The sequence below is a fragment of the Saccostrea cucullata genome, unplaced genomic scaffold, assembly GCF_032062105.1.
Source record: "Saccostrea cucullata isolate Sc308-1 unplaced genomic scaffold, CSIRO_AGI_Scuc_v1 ctg793, whole genome shotgun sequence".
Classification (NCBI taxonomy): domain Eukaryota; kingdom Metazoa; phylum Mollusca; class Bivalvia; order Ostreida; family Ostreidae; genus Saccostrea; species Saccostrea cuccullata.
This window is the reverse complement of record NW_026923446.1, coordinates 58689-73527: the sequence shown is the minus strand read 5'-3', so window position 1 is coordinate 73527 and position 14839 is coordinate 58689. Positions and strand designations below refer to the sequence as shown.

Below are 14839 nucleotides of genomic sequence, written 5' to 3'. Positions count from 1 at the left end.
AAATTTGGAATGAATTTTTAATGATAATTTGTAATATGGGTAATTAAAATTCTCTAGTCATGCAAATAGGTCTACTGAATAAAAAGGGGGGAGGGGGGCTAATAGTTTGATGTTACATGTATTTGGTGCATCTTTTGTGAGCTACTTCTTGAACATCACCAAAATATAATTTAGATAAATCCAATACATACAAATACTGATACCTAACCATGATACCTAACCAATATATTTGATGATTTTTGAATATGCAAAAAAAAAAAAAAAAGAACACATACAGTTACCTACATGTTTTAAAAATATCCATACAATACATTCATAACTGTTCTGGACCAATTTCACAACATGAGAAGAGAAAATAAATACATCTAATTTGTTGTTGCAGTAAAAATGACAAATGTAAAAATAAGTATTGATTCATTTGTTATTTTCATTGGTATCAAAAATAATTGAATTACACCACATTTTTAGAGGGGGAAGGGGGAGGAGGGTCACTCTTGTTTCTGAACTTGGTCTTTCTTTTGAGAGAACACAACAAACAAAATTTTTTCCTTTTTTCCCCTTTCTCGATATCATTGTACCAGAATCTTCAAGCTTTTGATTCGTATAAGGTGTTAAGTTTTTTGGATAGTTTGTCTACCCTATACTTTTCCACTTTCCAAATAGTGTTGAATCAACATCTTCAGACTTCGGTTTGGTATAAGGTGCTTGGTTTTCAGAGGTATACTGGTCATTGGGCTAATGTCCTTCCCCTTGTTTATCCATCCCTGGATAGCTGACCGCTCGTAGGTGTAGCCATCTTTAACAAAAAAAGTACACATAAATATCATCATTGTAAATCAGGTGACATATTAATTGTTGGATTATGCAGGTGACATAAAAATTATCTAAACACATGATTTAAATGAACTAATAATTTTTCCAAGTAAATTTCTCCATGCACTGGAAAAATTACATGTACTACATTGTTAAATAAATTAGCACATTGGAATCTATTTGTTGCTAAATTATCTTCATGTCCACAATAAAACTCACCCTCAGCCATCACTGGGTCCTTCATTAATTCCCTGGTTATAGGACATAAATACTCATCAGGAATTCCATTATCTGTAAAGAAACAGGAAGAAGGTCAGCTTTTGATACAAATGAGTAATAAATTCTTTAAAAAACAAGAGGGCCACAGGCTGTAACACTCATAAGAGTCCCTACGCCAGCTTTAATATCAATGTCTGACAAAAATCAAAAATATAATTTATGCTTCTCAAAATCTAGAATTATCTGTTTCATGGGATTCCTTTAATTCAATTCATTTAATGACCAATTAAGGGCCCTTGTGGGACAAAAAGAAAGTACATTGTTCACATTTGTATAATGGTTATAATCATACACATGAAATACAATGTATATACACACAAGAGGGAAAGGGTTACTAGATGGATAGGAAAGACATACAAGTAGGGGAAATACACCAAATATTATGCACAATAGTTTTATTGGTATATAAACATCATATATATGCATACATTACTAACTCATATACAGTACCGACCGGACACAACCTAACAGAAAGCGAACCCGGAGCGGACCCCGGGTTTCGCTCTCTGGGTCCGCCTCGGGTTCGCTCGGGGTCCGCTAGGGCTGACCCCGAGCGAACCCGGAGCGCACCCAAAGTGAACCTGTAGCGGACCCCGAGCGAACCCGAAGCGGACCCAGACAGCGAACCCAAAATTCAGTAGCGGTCCCAGAGAGCGAACGCGCGTTCGGTATTTCTTTACAGAGCTGTCAATCAGTATTAGCGATTAACCAATCAGCGCTTCAACCAATCAAAATAGCAAATTGATCTGTCGATTGGGATAAAAGATCGAATGTGTTGATTTAATACAATATAAATCCAAACATTGTACATGCAAAACGTGTGTACAGTGTAAATCTATTATGATAATTATTAAAATATTATTTTATATTTATTTATTTTATTTCTCCTGGTTGTATTTTATATCTATATATATATATTTTTTTATTAAAGCAATTAATAAATTATATATTTAATTTTCCACCTGGAATGATACATGAATATTTACGTATTTATTTTCTTAATTTCTTTATACCAGTAGTTAAAGCCCATGGGTAAATAAATTAGGTATTAAATACATCAGTCAATGTGTAATAAAAGAAATCAATAATTGGTATTACAATTTTTACTGACAAAAAGAGGAGAGAAGAAAAATAGTTTGTCTTTGACAATTATTTTAAAAATTTCATGATCTCAAGATACTAACAGTACAACAATATTTATATTTATAAAATTCACATCAAAATTATTGATTTTTTAATTGTGCATGAATAAAATTACATGAACATGTACGTCTTCCTGTATATTTATGGGAAAAAAATTTATTGCAGCAGGCTTATAGAAAACAATTCGAGTATGGGATTGAGAGGACGAATCTTAGAAATTTAAGAAAAAGTCATCAGGCTTTATTATTTATCTAGTCTAATGATGAGAGTTAATACAGTTAAGATCTCTCTCTCTCTCTCTCTCTCTCTCTCTCTCTCTCTCTCTCAATGTTTCCTGTATTTATTTCTATTCAAATACTTAGAAATATTTTTTTAAAGATAATTTTTAATTTCATTGATGTGTGTGTGTGAAGTAGGGGGGATATATTATTATACTCTTAGCGGGCCGGGAGAACAATTATTATTTGTCATTTTATTTATTTTTTTTTCCTTCTGATTAAAATCATACTCGCTCCATAATTCTCAGCGTGAAAAAGGTCTGGTATATTTTTTTTTTTCAAAATGTCCTGTAAATATTTATTACGAACTTTTAATGTGTAACTACTATGAATGAAATCTAAATTTATCACGTGTACAAAAGGTTAATGTAATTTATAGATGTGCTATCATAATTCACGTGTTTGGCAAAGATTTAAACTTCAATTTTGCAAAACTTAAGGAATAACAAATATAACTTTAAAATATATAACGCATGAATTTGAAAGGTATTTTGTCTAGATGCTAACTTCAGTATCACTTGAACACCATTCGATACATTTAAATTAATTCAACACCTTTTTCTTCCTCTTTTGTTTTTTGTTTTCATGTTATAACTAAAGAAAAATAAATGCCTAATAACCCGCTGTTAAATAACTTTGAATTTTTCGGGATCGAAATTCCGAGATCGGAGAAATCAAGGAAATCAATTATACATGTACATGTACATGTAAATCTACGTCAAATGTACAGTTGAATTTTGGAAAATTTATCAATGTTCTCCATAATGTCACTGTTTACATGTACAGTTTACATGTATTGATCCCCGCATAAACAACAATGATCGATCCACAATCCCATTACTGTATCGGAATATATAAGGGGCGGGGCTTAGTGGCGGCGAGATTAAAGCGGGGTCCACTTCACGCATCAGTGCGTAAAACGGTCCCAGAAAGCGAACGCTGGTTCGCTCTAGCGGACCCAAAGCTGATCCCGAGCAAACCCGTAGCGCACCCAAAGCACACCCAGAGCGGTCCCAAAATTTCTGAAATCGACCCCGAAGCGGACCCCGAGCGAACCCCGGGTCCGCTTCGGGTTCGCTCTGGTGTTAGGTTGTGTCCAGTCGGTACTGCATACTTGAAAGTATCATACTTTTGCATAATTCATCAAAAAAAAAAAAAATTCACTTTCCTAAAACTTATGGTAATGCTTTTTGTAAAAATCTTCCAAAAGAATTCAGAAAGTATATTTATTTTTTCAGAATTTAGAATCCAGAATAATTTTTGTGTATCAGGCAACCATTCTGTAAAATGTTTTACTATAGATAAGATCAGGCTAATAAATAGGTCTTCTCTTTCCTTTGTAAATTTGCTACAATGAATAAGGAAATGTTCTTCATCTTCTATTTGATTAAGCGTACAATTTTTACATATTCTTTCTGATCTGGGTTTGTTATTATATCTGCCCAATTCTATGAATACTCTGTGTGCTGATACACGTAATCTGCAAACTGGATTTCTGTATTCAGGTCTTAATAAAATAAGATATTTTCCAGTCTAAAATTGTTCTTCAGAAATAAATAAGTGACAAGTTTGCCCTCTTTTAGTGTTTCATTTGAGTGTTGCCAATCAAATGAGTATTTTTTATTCATGGATACATAAATTTACTCTTAGTTAATAGTATATGATATTATGTTTGGAATATCAAGAATTTTTAGTAATTTTTCTATTGAGGAGTACCAAGTTGTTTTTGGGACAAAATGAAGTTCCTTACTAGTTACTACATATATATGCATCTTTTAGTAAAGGGAAATCCGATTTTAATACTTAAGTATCTGTATATAATATCATAATGTAAAGGATATCCACCTAGTTCTGAAAGAGAAGCACGATTCACACTTTTCCTATTCAAACCTAATATAGCTTTACAGAACTTGGTGTGTAAATTTTTGTAGCATAGTTGCATCAATACTTCATTAGATTGCTTTATTTTTGAATTACATTTGTATTAACATTTTAAATATTCCCCATATTTTTGAGTCATAAAGTAATATAGGCCTAATAGTGTGATCAAAGACATTGAGGTAGTGGATATTCCAGGATTTAAGCTAAGGAAATCTTTTTCTAACTTGAAGAAAGCTTTTAGTCCCTTTTTGTATAACTCATTTTTTGCCATAGAGAAAGGCATGAGGCTTTGAAATAGATGCCTAGATATCTATAACTTGATACACATTCAATATTGAAATTTTTGCAGTGAAATTTTTGTTTAATTGTTCTCCCAGCTTTATTAAATTATATAATAATTCTAGTTTTAATAGAATTTTTTTGGTACTTTCATACCCCAATCATTGCAATATTTTTCTAAAAAATTTAGTTTTTGCTGTAGTCTTTCTGGTGTTGATGAAAAAATTTCTATATCATCTGCATGCATTAAACAGTTTATATTATTTTAGTGCAATATGGCAGAGTCTATACAGCCTTGTAAATATGATGACAAATGATTTATAAACATTATAAAAAAAAAAGTAGGGCTCAAGTTATCTCCCTGAAGTACACCTTATTTGATAGGAAATGAAGAAGTAAGAAAATTTCCATACTTGGCACATGCTTCACTTTTCATGTACATATCAATAACAATTTTATAAAATTTATTACCAACATTATATTTCAGTAGTTTCAATTTCAAACCATTATGCACAACACTGGCAAATGCCTTATGAAAATCTACAAAACAGGCATATAAAGTCTTCCTTCTTTTGTGTTTCAGTATTTATCGATTACACAGTTAAAAATAAAACAATGATCTGAAGTTCTGGCATGTTTTGTGAATCCAGCCTGATATAAACAATTTAACCTACCCCCACCAATCCTTCCCATAAGTTATTAATTCAAACAGCCACTCTGAAGAACTATGACCCCCAAAGTTATCTTTCTTTACCTGAGATATTGGAAACACTCCTGGTAATGGTGGGTTTGTTCTGGGCGGTTTTAATGCAGCGTAAAATCTTATTTCTGTGTCCTAAAGCAGCTGAAATTCAGAAAATATATTCAGCATCAAACCATTCAATACTCTCCACAAAACAAAATACTAGTCTAGAAGAAAAGTATCTGAAACTCGAATAAAAATCATAGGACTTTCTTGAGAAAGGATTAAAAACTTTTGCTACTTACAAACACCTAAATCTATCAGGGTCTTGTCATCCATGTTACAGAGTTCTGTCCCAATTATAGCATTAGACACAAACGAGTCTTTGTATTGGCTGAGCTCAATATGAACCAGCCAATCACCAACGTCCTCTGCAGACCAGGACTCCAAGTGTTTGTGGGCATCCTCTTGTTTCTCTACCTTCATAGCACATTGTGGTTCCTGGTAATTATCTTTTAAAAAAGAATAAAAAAAATGTTAATCCCCATTTGAACTTTTCACTTTTCAAAGGTTGATACAGTTTACTTCTACAAATCTTTTATTTTAATTTTACAGTGAAATTGGAGAAGCTCGCCTTATTGTTAACATAGGATTTTGAATCCACAATGTATTAAAATATATTTTATCAATAATAGCCCTACCAATAAGCTTTTGTCTTTTAAACATTTTTCTATACATGACAAGAACCACTGATTGATAATAGAAGATATTTTATGTATATAAGGTAATGAAATCAAAATACCTATGCAGTCCTCCTGTGTAGTGATTTTCCAGATCATGACTAACTTGTCATTGGATCCGGAGGCCAGAAGACGACTATCGCTGGAGAAAGCACAACATGTGATGTAACGAGTATGTCCCTCCACAACACACAGCTGCTGAGTAGTGGACTGTAACAAAGAGGTCAGAGGTTAAAAACAAAAATACTCCACGGATAAAAGGTCCTCTCAATTTAAATTTTTTATTTCTGATAAAATTTTAAAATAAAAGAGTTGTATTTTTTCTAACACAAACAAACTGAATAGATGTGCATAAAAATAAGTTAAAGGCAATGTGTTTTGTGAACTTGATATGCTCACAGGACCTAGCTATTTCTATTTTTATCTTAGCCTCCTCTTGGATCAACCAAAACAATGAATTTGAAGACTGCCTTTTTAATAATAATACTAAAGTAACAGCAAATTCCTAAAATAAGGCTTAAGAAATATAGATCTAATTGGATATACATGGTCAGTAAACAGAATCATGCCTATTTTGAAAACAACTTAAAATATGTAAAAAAAAAAACAGACGTTCTTCATGTACTTACTGGGTCCCAAATTCTAACTGTCTTGTCAATAGATCTGCAACAATATATAAATATTTTAAGTAAATATTTACTAATGCTTAAAAGTGGATATTTTAGCACATGCAGTCATGCAAGTAGTTAGTACAGTCTTCAATTTTCTCGGTTGTTCATTCTAACTCATTAAAGCTAGCATGGAGGTAGCACGAAAATGAAAAGAATACAACAAACTTACGCAGATGCCAGTAAGTTTCCATCCAGGGAAAAACAGCAGAAATTGACTGTCCCTTCATGTCCCTTGAAAGTCAGCTTTTGTTTCAAGACCACTGCTGGTTTTGAAAATAATAATGTGAAATGGTGATAATTAAGTCATTTAATTAAATATTTTATTTCACATAACAATGTGCAAAGAACTTGGATAGTGTTTTAAGATTTTTTCAACTTTAAAAACAATTGACATATCAAACTACATTTTCAAAAGCCAACAACAGAATGAAGACAAAAGATGAACAATGTATGTATCTAAAATACTGGTCCTATGACCTAATATTAAGAGTTAAGAAGAGAATGGTGTTTGACTTACAAGTGCAGCTTAGATCTGCAGTCATTTCCCAGATTTTCACCAAATTGTCTTGCCCAGAGGTGGCCACCCTATAAGTGACACATTCATTGACCCCACTGTTCTCCACCTTTGTGTGTGGGGCAAAGTCACAGCTTGTGACCCCAAGGTCGTGACCTTCTAGAACATAGGTCAAAACTTTCCCATGCCCATATTTAGCATCCCAGACTCTCAGATCCCCATTGCTACTCCCTGATATAATGAATGTGCTGTCAGGTGTAAAGGAACAGGCCACTACTGAGGCATCATGGCAAGTGTTGTAAGACCTACAATATTTCGAAGGGAAAATTTCAGGTATCATAACAAGGTAAAAGGCAAACCTTGTAACTTTCAAAAACTGGAAAAAAGAATGCACCCTTGAGAATAAGGGGCAACTTATTCACAAGAGCCATGTTACAGTTACATATCATTATAATTATACTTCAAACTTTTCTTACAGTGCGTTTTCTAAAATATTAATAAGCTGCATAATATTGAAGTTTATATGGTTCTCTGGCTAGCACACATCAGATCTGAGGTAGTTCAACTGCAATTTTTATCAAGTTAAAAAAAGCCTCCAGTTTTTAAGGATTTGTTACCTGACTAAAGTCTTCGTAGAAATGTCCCATAAAGCCAGAGTTTCGTCATCACTTCCAGATACAATATACTTTGTGTCTGGAGAAAATCGGCACACTCTAATGCTCTGTTTGCTGGTATGTTGAAATGTAGCCACCTAAAGTGACAAATAAATAAGTAAATAAAACAAACATCAAGATTGTTAATATAAATCTGAAAGCATGCATAAATTTGAAATCTACTCAACACAACAAATTATGAATTTGTGACCATTTATGAACAGAAATGGTCATTTTCATCTTTTTTTGACCTCAGTAATTTAGAAAATAATGTTATTCATCCCGACTTTACTACATGTAGTATGGTGCTATATTTATTACCAAAATGACATGGAATGTTCGCACACGTCTTATTTGATCAAAACAATGTCTTTTCCTCACTCCTTAAAGCTGAACACAACTCGTAAATAGGCATACGCCATTTTCTATAGCATTATCTATGATACTTCAACGCTAAGGTATACTCGTCGCATTCGTCACACCTGACTGCTTTATTGTCACGGGTATCGGCGTGGAATGGCGACCCGTGTTTGTGCTGGTTATCTTGCATTAACTTTGTTTACATTTATTTGCAGTTATGTGTATCTGTGTTGTTTGTATACTGCACTGACCTGTACAACTATAATTGTAAATTTATTTGGTATCTTACTTTCCTGCTTTAGACGAAGTATTACATTATTATTTTTGCTACCGAGTCCTGTATAGCATACGTCCGTCTACATCGGTGTCGACTGATTACACTGAACAGCGTCTAAGTTCTGGCCTTTATATATGGGTCTGCAGGGTGGCGAGAATCGGGAGTAAAAATGGCGGACACATTCCTTTTACGAATCGTGTTCAGCTTTAATTGTACACTAACCTTATTCCCTGACTTGACATCCCAAAGAATAAGTTTGCCATCGGTAGAACATGTTGCTAGAATTGTTCCAAATGGTGAAAATGTGCAACAATGAACGTAATAAGCATGACCGACAAGTGGTGAAGCAGAGAGTTCAGTGAAATCTTCCGTATCCCATAATCTCACTGTTTTGTCTCCAGAAGCTGTAGCTAACTTCCCATCAGGTGAAAAGGCTACGGAATTGACATCGGATGTGTGAGTGGCTATGGTATGATGAAGACTTGCCACCAAATGTGGACTTGATGACATGTCGGTATCTGGAATCATAAAGTTCTTTTTGTGATTAAATAGATCTTTGATGCAAACATGACTATTAAAAAGTTTTTGTGAACCATGCACTATCATGACTTATAATTATATAAGGCTGAATTAAAATCATTTCATTGTTTGTTTATATATACAGTATGATACTGTATATTGTTTGTTTTATTGTAGAGCTTGGCATACTCATATACTTCATAAATGACAAATATATATATAGGCCTACTATTAAATTGTTCATTCTATACGCTACACATACTTTAATCATGTTAATCATAACGTGGAAAGTTTTTTTGAAAACTGAACATCAATCCTCCATCTTATGTTTTTTTAAACCCCTAAATTTAGGATGAGAAATTAGCTGCAGAACTGCCAACCATTTAAAAAACTGTATATTTATTGCACACAAAAAAGTGCACGGTTTCTAGATTTATTTCTCCGGGTTTTTAAACTACCATGTCAAAATATAACTAACCGTGTGTTCCTAACATATCATTTCACTTATTCCATGACAAAACATGCCTTATAATATTGTTGTTAATAGCCCTCCTGGCCCTTAAATTAAATTAATCCTTGAAAATTTCGTCTATTTATATTGCCATTTTGGTTTGCAAGATAATTGGTCCAAACATGCTTCGTGCAGATGTCGACTATGAGAGTACTTGACAGAAGAGTAAGGAATTTCTTTAACGATTGTCCCCAACTTTTTGGGCACAATAAATATAGTTTTTTCAATGGGTGGCACTGTATGTACCAGCTCTCTGGTCTGTCAATATATTTTTTTCGGAGAGATACAGTTCTGCAGCTAGATGAGAAATATGTTTCAAAATAGATTTCATGCATTGATCATGTTAATATGGACAGATTATAGTCTTATATTTGAAAATATAGATTTCAGGTCTGGCATATACCAATTATAGTACATGTACCAAAGCTGCACACATATAGGACCTAGCTTCATTTACTCAGTGAAATTATAATTATTATTGTAAATCAAAGAAATTTAATACAACACAGCTGACATGAACTAATCTTGTTGATAAACAAATTAATGTTACCCTGTTACCTGTCAGTCACAGAGTCAGCTGATCAAGTTCTGCCACTGGCTAAACATCTTATGATCTATCTTTAGAGTCGAACAACATTATTGACCGCTTTATTTTTTAAGAAAAAGATATACAAACCTTTGCTATGATTTATTCTGTTATATATTTTAGATACATGTTCTCTTGTCACATGACATTGACTGTTTTCATTTTCTCAGTTTTAGACATTTCGCAAACATGTCTTCCATGTTGTTTTGTGACGTAGTAAGTGATCATGTGACAAGCACCTGGCTGCATGTTCAAAATGGCGGGATGATTTGAGAGGCTGAGGGTATCCAGGAGATATTTTCTTTTTGATAGAAAGGTTCATTTGCACAGATATTTACTGAGAATGAACAAAGTCCTTAAAGCACAGTACTTGCTTATATCTTTAAGCATTTTTTGTCCTATGAGGTCTTTGTTCATCAAAAATAGTTTCGGGCAGTTCCAAGACAAGAAATGGTGGGAAAAGAAACCTTAGCCTTTACAAAAAGGTACACGAAATAAAAACTTCATCATAAAAAGGGATGATGTGTATTGGTCTAATCTTATACAGGTAAAAGGGTGAATTCTTTGAAGCCACAAAACAAAATCCCACAGGATGAATTTAAATCCCCAAACCTACATCGTGAACCCCCCTCTATTGTAATGAACCTGCCATTCTCTGTTTATTGAATCGTGTGCGCTATCCATTCAACTATGGTATTTTCAATATTCAGAGGTATAAAAGCGTATAGATCGAAAATTCAATAGAGGGGAAACAGATAGAAAACATGAATTTTGGCGTTGAGTAACTAAGATACAGGAAAATGGCGACCGACACGGATAGTGTTCAAAATCACATGACCAGGCTGCGGATGAAAATGGTCCAACAGGTGATGTCATTAAAAAATTAATTAAGATTTGTTTCTTTGTAATGAGTAATGAAGGAAAGTAGTTGAACTTTGACATCAGTGATGCTCACTTGTTTGTTTATGTTTACATTTCAAGGAAGTAATATTTATATTGTTTGATTAAATGTACATCATACAATGGTTAGAAATTATGAATATTGAATGACATATAGTAAGCAGTCTAGACGAACTCCAAAAACGGCGTTAACGGAAGTGAGAATTTCAGTCCAGAAAAGACTCCAAAAAACGAGGCCAGCGCATGCGCAGTTATATAAAAAACGGTGAAAAATCGTGAAAAGTGGGCTCTTATAAAAAGTGTTTTTGCAAAAAATTGGATTACCTTACAATAATGTAAGTTCTCAGAAATTATTAATAATAAATGTTTTTAGAGAATGTATTTGTTAGAATTTTGATTTCATGTGCAAATAGTTTTTAATTTCAAGTCAAAGTTGACCAACTTCGAGGTTCAGCCAGACATCGTACAAGTAGGATACAAAATACAAATTAAACAGTCTTAATCTTATGAAAACATCTCTGTGGTTGATAATTTGTTTGTAGTGACTAAATTAGTCATTTCAGAACTACTTTTACTGATTTTAGAAGTTTTTTTGTAAGTAAGGAACGCTGGCGAATTTTCAGTTCGAATTTCCTCTGTCTTTCATGTCTATCGTGTACGAATGAATTTCAGCATGTTTAGATCAGTAATGAGCAACTGCATTGTAAATACATCTTACCAATAATTAAAAAGTACTGAATTGATGGTTTTAATCATAAATAAGAGTCGATCAGGTGACAGTTACATGAGAATCCATTCAGTTTCCACATTTCCTCCGAGGCTTTTTTGAAGAAAGTTCACGTTTCAAGTTAGATCAAATACAAAGAAAAATAAACGTTTGGGAATTAAAAATATAATAAAAGGGGAAAATATGTAAAATTGAACAATGTAATATATTTGTTGTAACTGTTAAACATTGACCGAATTTTTACCTATTTGTAATATTATTTCGTCATATAATCCTGTATGACATCTGAATATTGAGAGCGTTAGTTATCACCATCGCTATATACTAGTACCTAATGTTTTCACATATGAATAGAAATAATCATGAAAACATTTTTATAATTATAATCTATGAGTTTAAGAACTTGAAAAAAAAATCATTCTTTTAAAATTACGGTAAAAAAGTCTTCTCAAATCGAACCTGTTAATATCTCTGCTCCGCCGCCAAAATTGTGCGGTTTTTCATTAAAAAAAAAACAAAAACAACGATATAAGTGTCTTAGAAATAAAATTTAAGTATCTTTATAGTAGGAATGGCATAAAATTTAAATCAAGGGGACAATAAATTAAGTTAGAAAATTAATTCTTACCGACTTTATTGAATCCCGGTGTCGTACGTATATCCCAAATCACTATTATGCAAGAATACAGAGCGATAAATAAGTCAATAACCACTAAATAATTTAATGGGTACAATTATTTATTCAACAAAAATTAAAATCCAGTCACAGTTTACTAAATACAGCCATTATTCAGTCGTATTTGTGGAAAAAGCGAACGACAATCCATCGTTTGTTTATATCGGAAGCCATTTTGCCGCAATGCATGACGGAGCCAAAGACTTCTTTTTTGGAGTTCACGCCGTTTTTGGAGTTCGTCTAGACTGGTAAGGTTTGATTAATAATATAGATAATCAGTTTACACCCCCCTTCCCATCATTAATAAGAGTGACCATGTATTTTTCAGGATGGGCACCTGCAATTCTCTATCTTTAATGTTCTATATAGTATATATACACAGGGGCCAGTCACATACTGTTTTTGATTTTAAGTTATCACTATATATATACAAAAAAGGATCTCTTTTTGTATACATATAGTGATTACGTAAAATCAAATACAGTATGTTACAGGCCCCTGTGTATATATACTGTTTAAAGTATGCTTATTTTTTTTCAATATTTAATTAGAAATTTATCTTTTCATAGAAAATTTCAGATAACCATCAATTTTTATGAAAATTTAGTTATATAATTGATATGTCAAACTTAAGATGCAGTGCACAAGTGGCGGATCCAGAAATTTTGAAAAGGGGGGGGGCAGTTTGAGGTCAGGGTAGGGGACCACAGCCATACCCAAAACATTGATGTATTAAATATTGTGTATTTCTTTGGTCACAAAAGGGGGGGGGGGGCGGGCCCCCTGGCCCCCTCTAAATCCGCCAGTGGTGCTTATTTGTTTTCTGTTTCTACTTAAATACAGAAATTGAATTAGTTCGATCAGATTGAAATTAAGGTGGGGTAGACATGGTAGAAAGTTGGAATTGTCACAAACAAGGGTTTCAAAGGTTTGAAATGTAGTTGGATAAGTTGAGTCAAATTGATGTAGCGGTACTCAACATTGAACATATATTTTGAATTAAGTAAAGAGGATGTATTTGATAAAACACTTCACAAATATACCTTTCTAAAAAAAAAATGTATGTATTATTGATTTTAAGAGCTTAAAGGTTAAATTTTATCTCAGATTTAAGATATTGATTAATTTTAACTTGATTTATCACAGCTGAATAGTTTGTTACATAAGAAAGAACTTGGTCATAGTTCTAATTAGAAAAATCGATGTCAAATAATATCTGTTTTATCAATTAAAGTTTTTATTCTTTAGATGTGGCATGCAAAATTGTGATTCTTTTTAATTAGGCAAAAATATTAAGAAAAGTGAACTATATATGAATGTGTGTGTTTTCATTTTGAGTCTTTTTAAATGGAGTAAAATTAATTTATTTAAGTAATATAATTATATACCGTAATCTTAACAGGGCTCTCGATCATAATTGGGGCCGTATATTCCCAATTTTTTTCCCATGAATGTATTAAAAAATTAAAGAAAATATAGCTGGATATGTAATAATTAAATTGTTTTTCACATTCCTCTGTATTGCAAAACAATAATTTAGTTGATATCAAAGATCAGAAATCCGGTATAACATGTTTATAAAGAATAATGGTTATCCCCAAATTTCCCAGAATCTCGCTACTTTTCCCAATATTGACGGACCCGGACCCATTCCCAAAATGTGGTGTGAGAGCCCTGCTTAAAATCAGTATACATTTATGAAAGTAAAAAAAAATCAGGGCATCATTATTATATTCCCCATGAACGAAATTTGGATGTGGGATATAGGAATAGCATCCATCCATCTATCTGTCCATGCCATCTTGTTCACACTACTTTGTAATAAGAAACACTGGAAGCTCATACTACAAAGTTTTTTATGACCAAGGTCATGCCAGCAAGTTCAAGGTCACTGGCCAAAAATAGGTAAAATATTTCTTCAGACCACATCTCAATTTATATTTATAGGGAATCAATAGAAGCTCATTCTTGGTATAGAGATTATGTACGACTTAAGAGTATGACAAGACCTTGATTCACAGTTATTATACACCCGCAAACAAAGTTTGGGGGCATAAAAGAATCACTTTGTCCATCTGTCCATCTAGCTATTCATCTGTCTGTCTAAGCAAAAGTGTCCGGTTCATATTTTTCTTTTGGAGGAACAGTAGACAAAGATGGTTCATGACCTGAGGGTGTGTCATGAAAGAAAAAGTTCGTAATTCCCATCTGGTCTATATCTTTTTAAAGGATAAACATGGTGAGTTCCTATTTTACACAAAGATTGCTTATGAACTGAGGCTATGTTGTGACCTTGAACCAAGGTCATTGGCCAAGTTCAAGGTCATTTACTGACAAAAGTTCATAATTT

General features: G+C 32.9%; 2 protein-coding genes across 4 annotated transcripts in view; one reads left to right on the top strand and one right to left on the bottom strand.

Annotated features, from left to right (window-relative positions):
* Nucleotides 1–463: 463 nt before the first annotated feature.
* LOC134264057 (WD repeat, SAM and U-box domain-containing protein 1-like) lies at nucleotides 464–10414 on the bottom strand. Of its 2 annotated transcripts, none has more exons than XM_062746359.1 (11): nucleotides 10277–10414; nucleotides 8793–9088; nucleotides 7898–8031; nucleotides 7284–7585; nucleotides 6936–7029; nucleotides 6725–6758; nucleotides 6158–6305; nucleotides 5661–5867; nucleotides 5428–5517; nucleotides 1033–1104; nucleotides 464–796 (listed from the first exon to the last, which is right to left on the bottom strand). In XM_062746359.1, exons 2-11 carry the CDS (start codon nucleotides 9078–9080, stop codon nucleotides 639–641), a joined length of 1527 nt encoding a protein of 508 aa, XP_062602343.1. In that variant the 5' UTR covers nucleotides 9081–9088; nucleotides 10277–10414; the 3' UTR covers nucleotides 464–638. The 2 variants fall into 2 exon arrangements, with proteins under 2 accessions (XP_062602343.1, XP_062602344.1); XM_062746360.1 differs by having other exon boundaries at nucleotides 466–796; nucleotides 6936–7026.
* Nucleotides 10415–10605: 191 nt separating this feature from the next.
* The window catches only part of LOC134264056 (uncharacterized), a 44854-nt gene continuing 40620 nt past the window's right edge, over nucleotides 10606–14839 (top strand). Inside the window, exons 1-2 of one of the 2 annotated variants that reach the window (XM_062746354.1) lie at nucleotides 10606–10733; nucleotides 10897–11052. In XM_062746354.1, the coding sequence (XP_062602338.1) occupies nucleotides 10987–11052 (66 nt within the window). In that variant the 5' untranslated portion in view covers nucleotides 10606–10733; nucleotides 10897–10986. Of the gene's footprint in view, nucleotides 10734–10755; nucleotides 11053–14839 lie in introns of those variants that run through there. The other variant, XM_062746355.1, reaches the window with a different exon arrangement.

What these genes read in the sequence shown, in the direction of transcription:
- LOC134264057 (XM_062746359.1), bottom strand. Translation starts at nt 9,080, where the DNA reads ATGTCATCAAGTCCACATTTGGTGGCAAGTCTTCATCATACCATAGCC. An exon ending in TGCAGATCTAAGCTGCACTT is followed by an intron (nt 7,030 to 7,283) that starts GTAAGTCAAACA and finishes TTTCAAAACCAG; the next exon opens with CAGTGGTCTTGAAACAAAAG. An exon ending in CCTGATAGATTTAGGTGTTT is followed by an intron (nt 5,518 to 5,660) that starts GTAAGTAGCAAA and finishes TCTGAATTTCAG; the next exon opens with CTGCTTTAGGACACAGAAAT.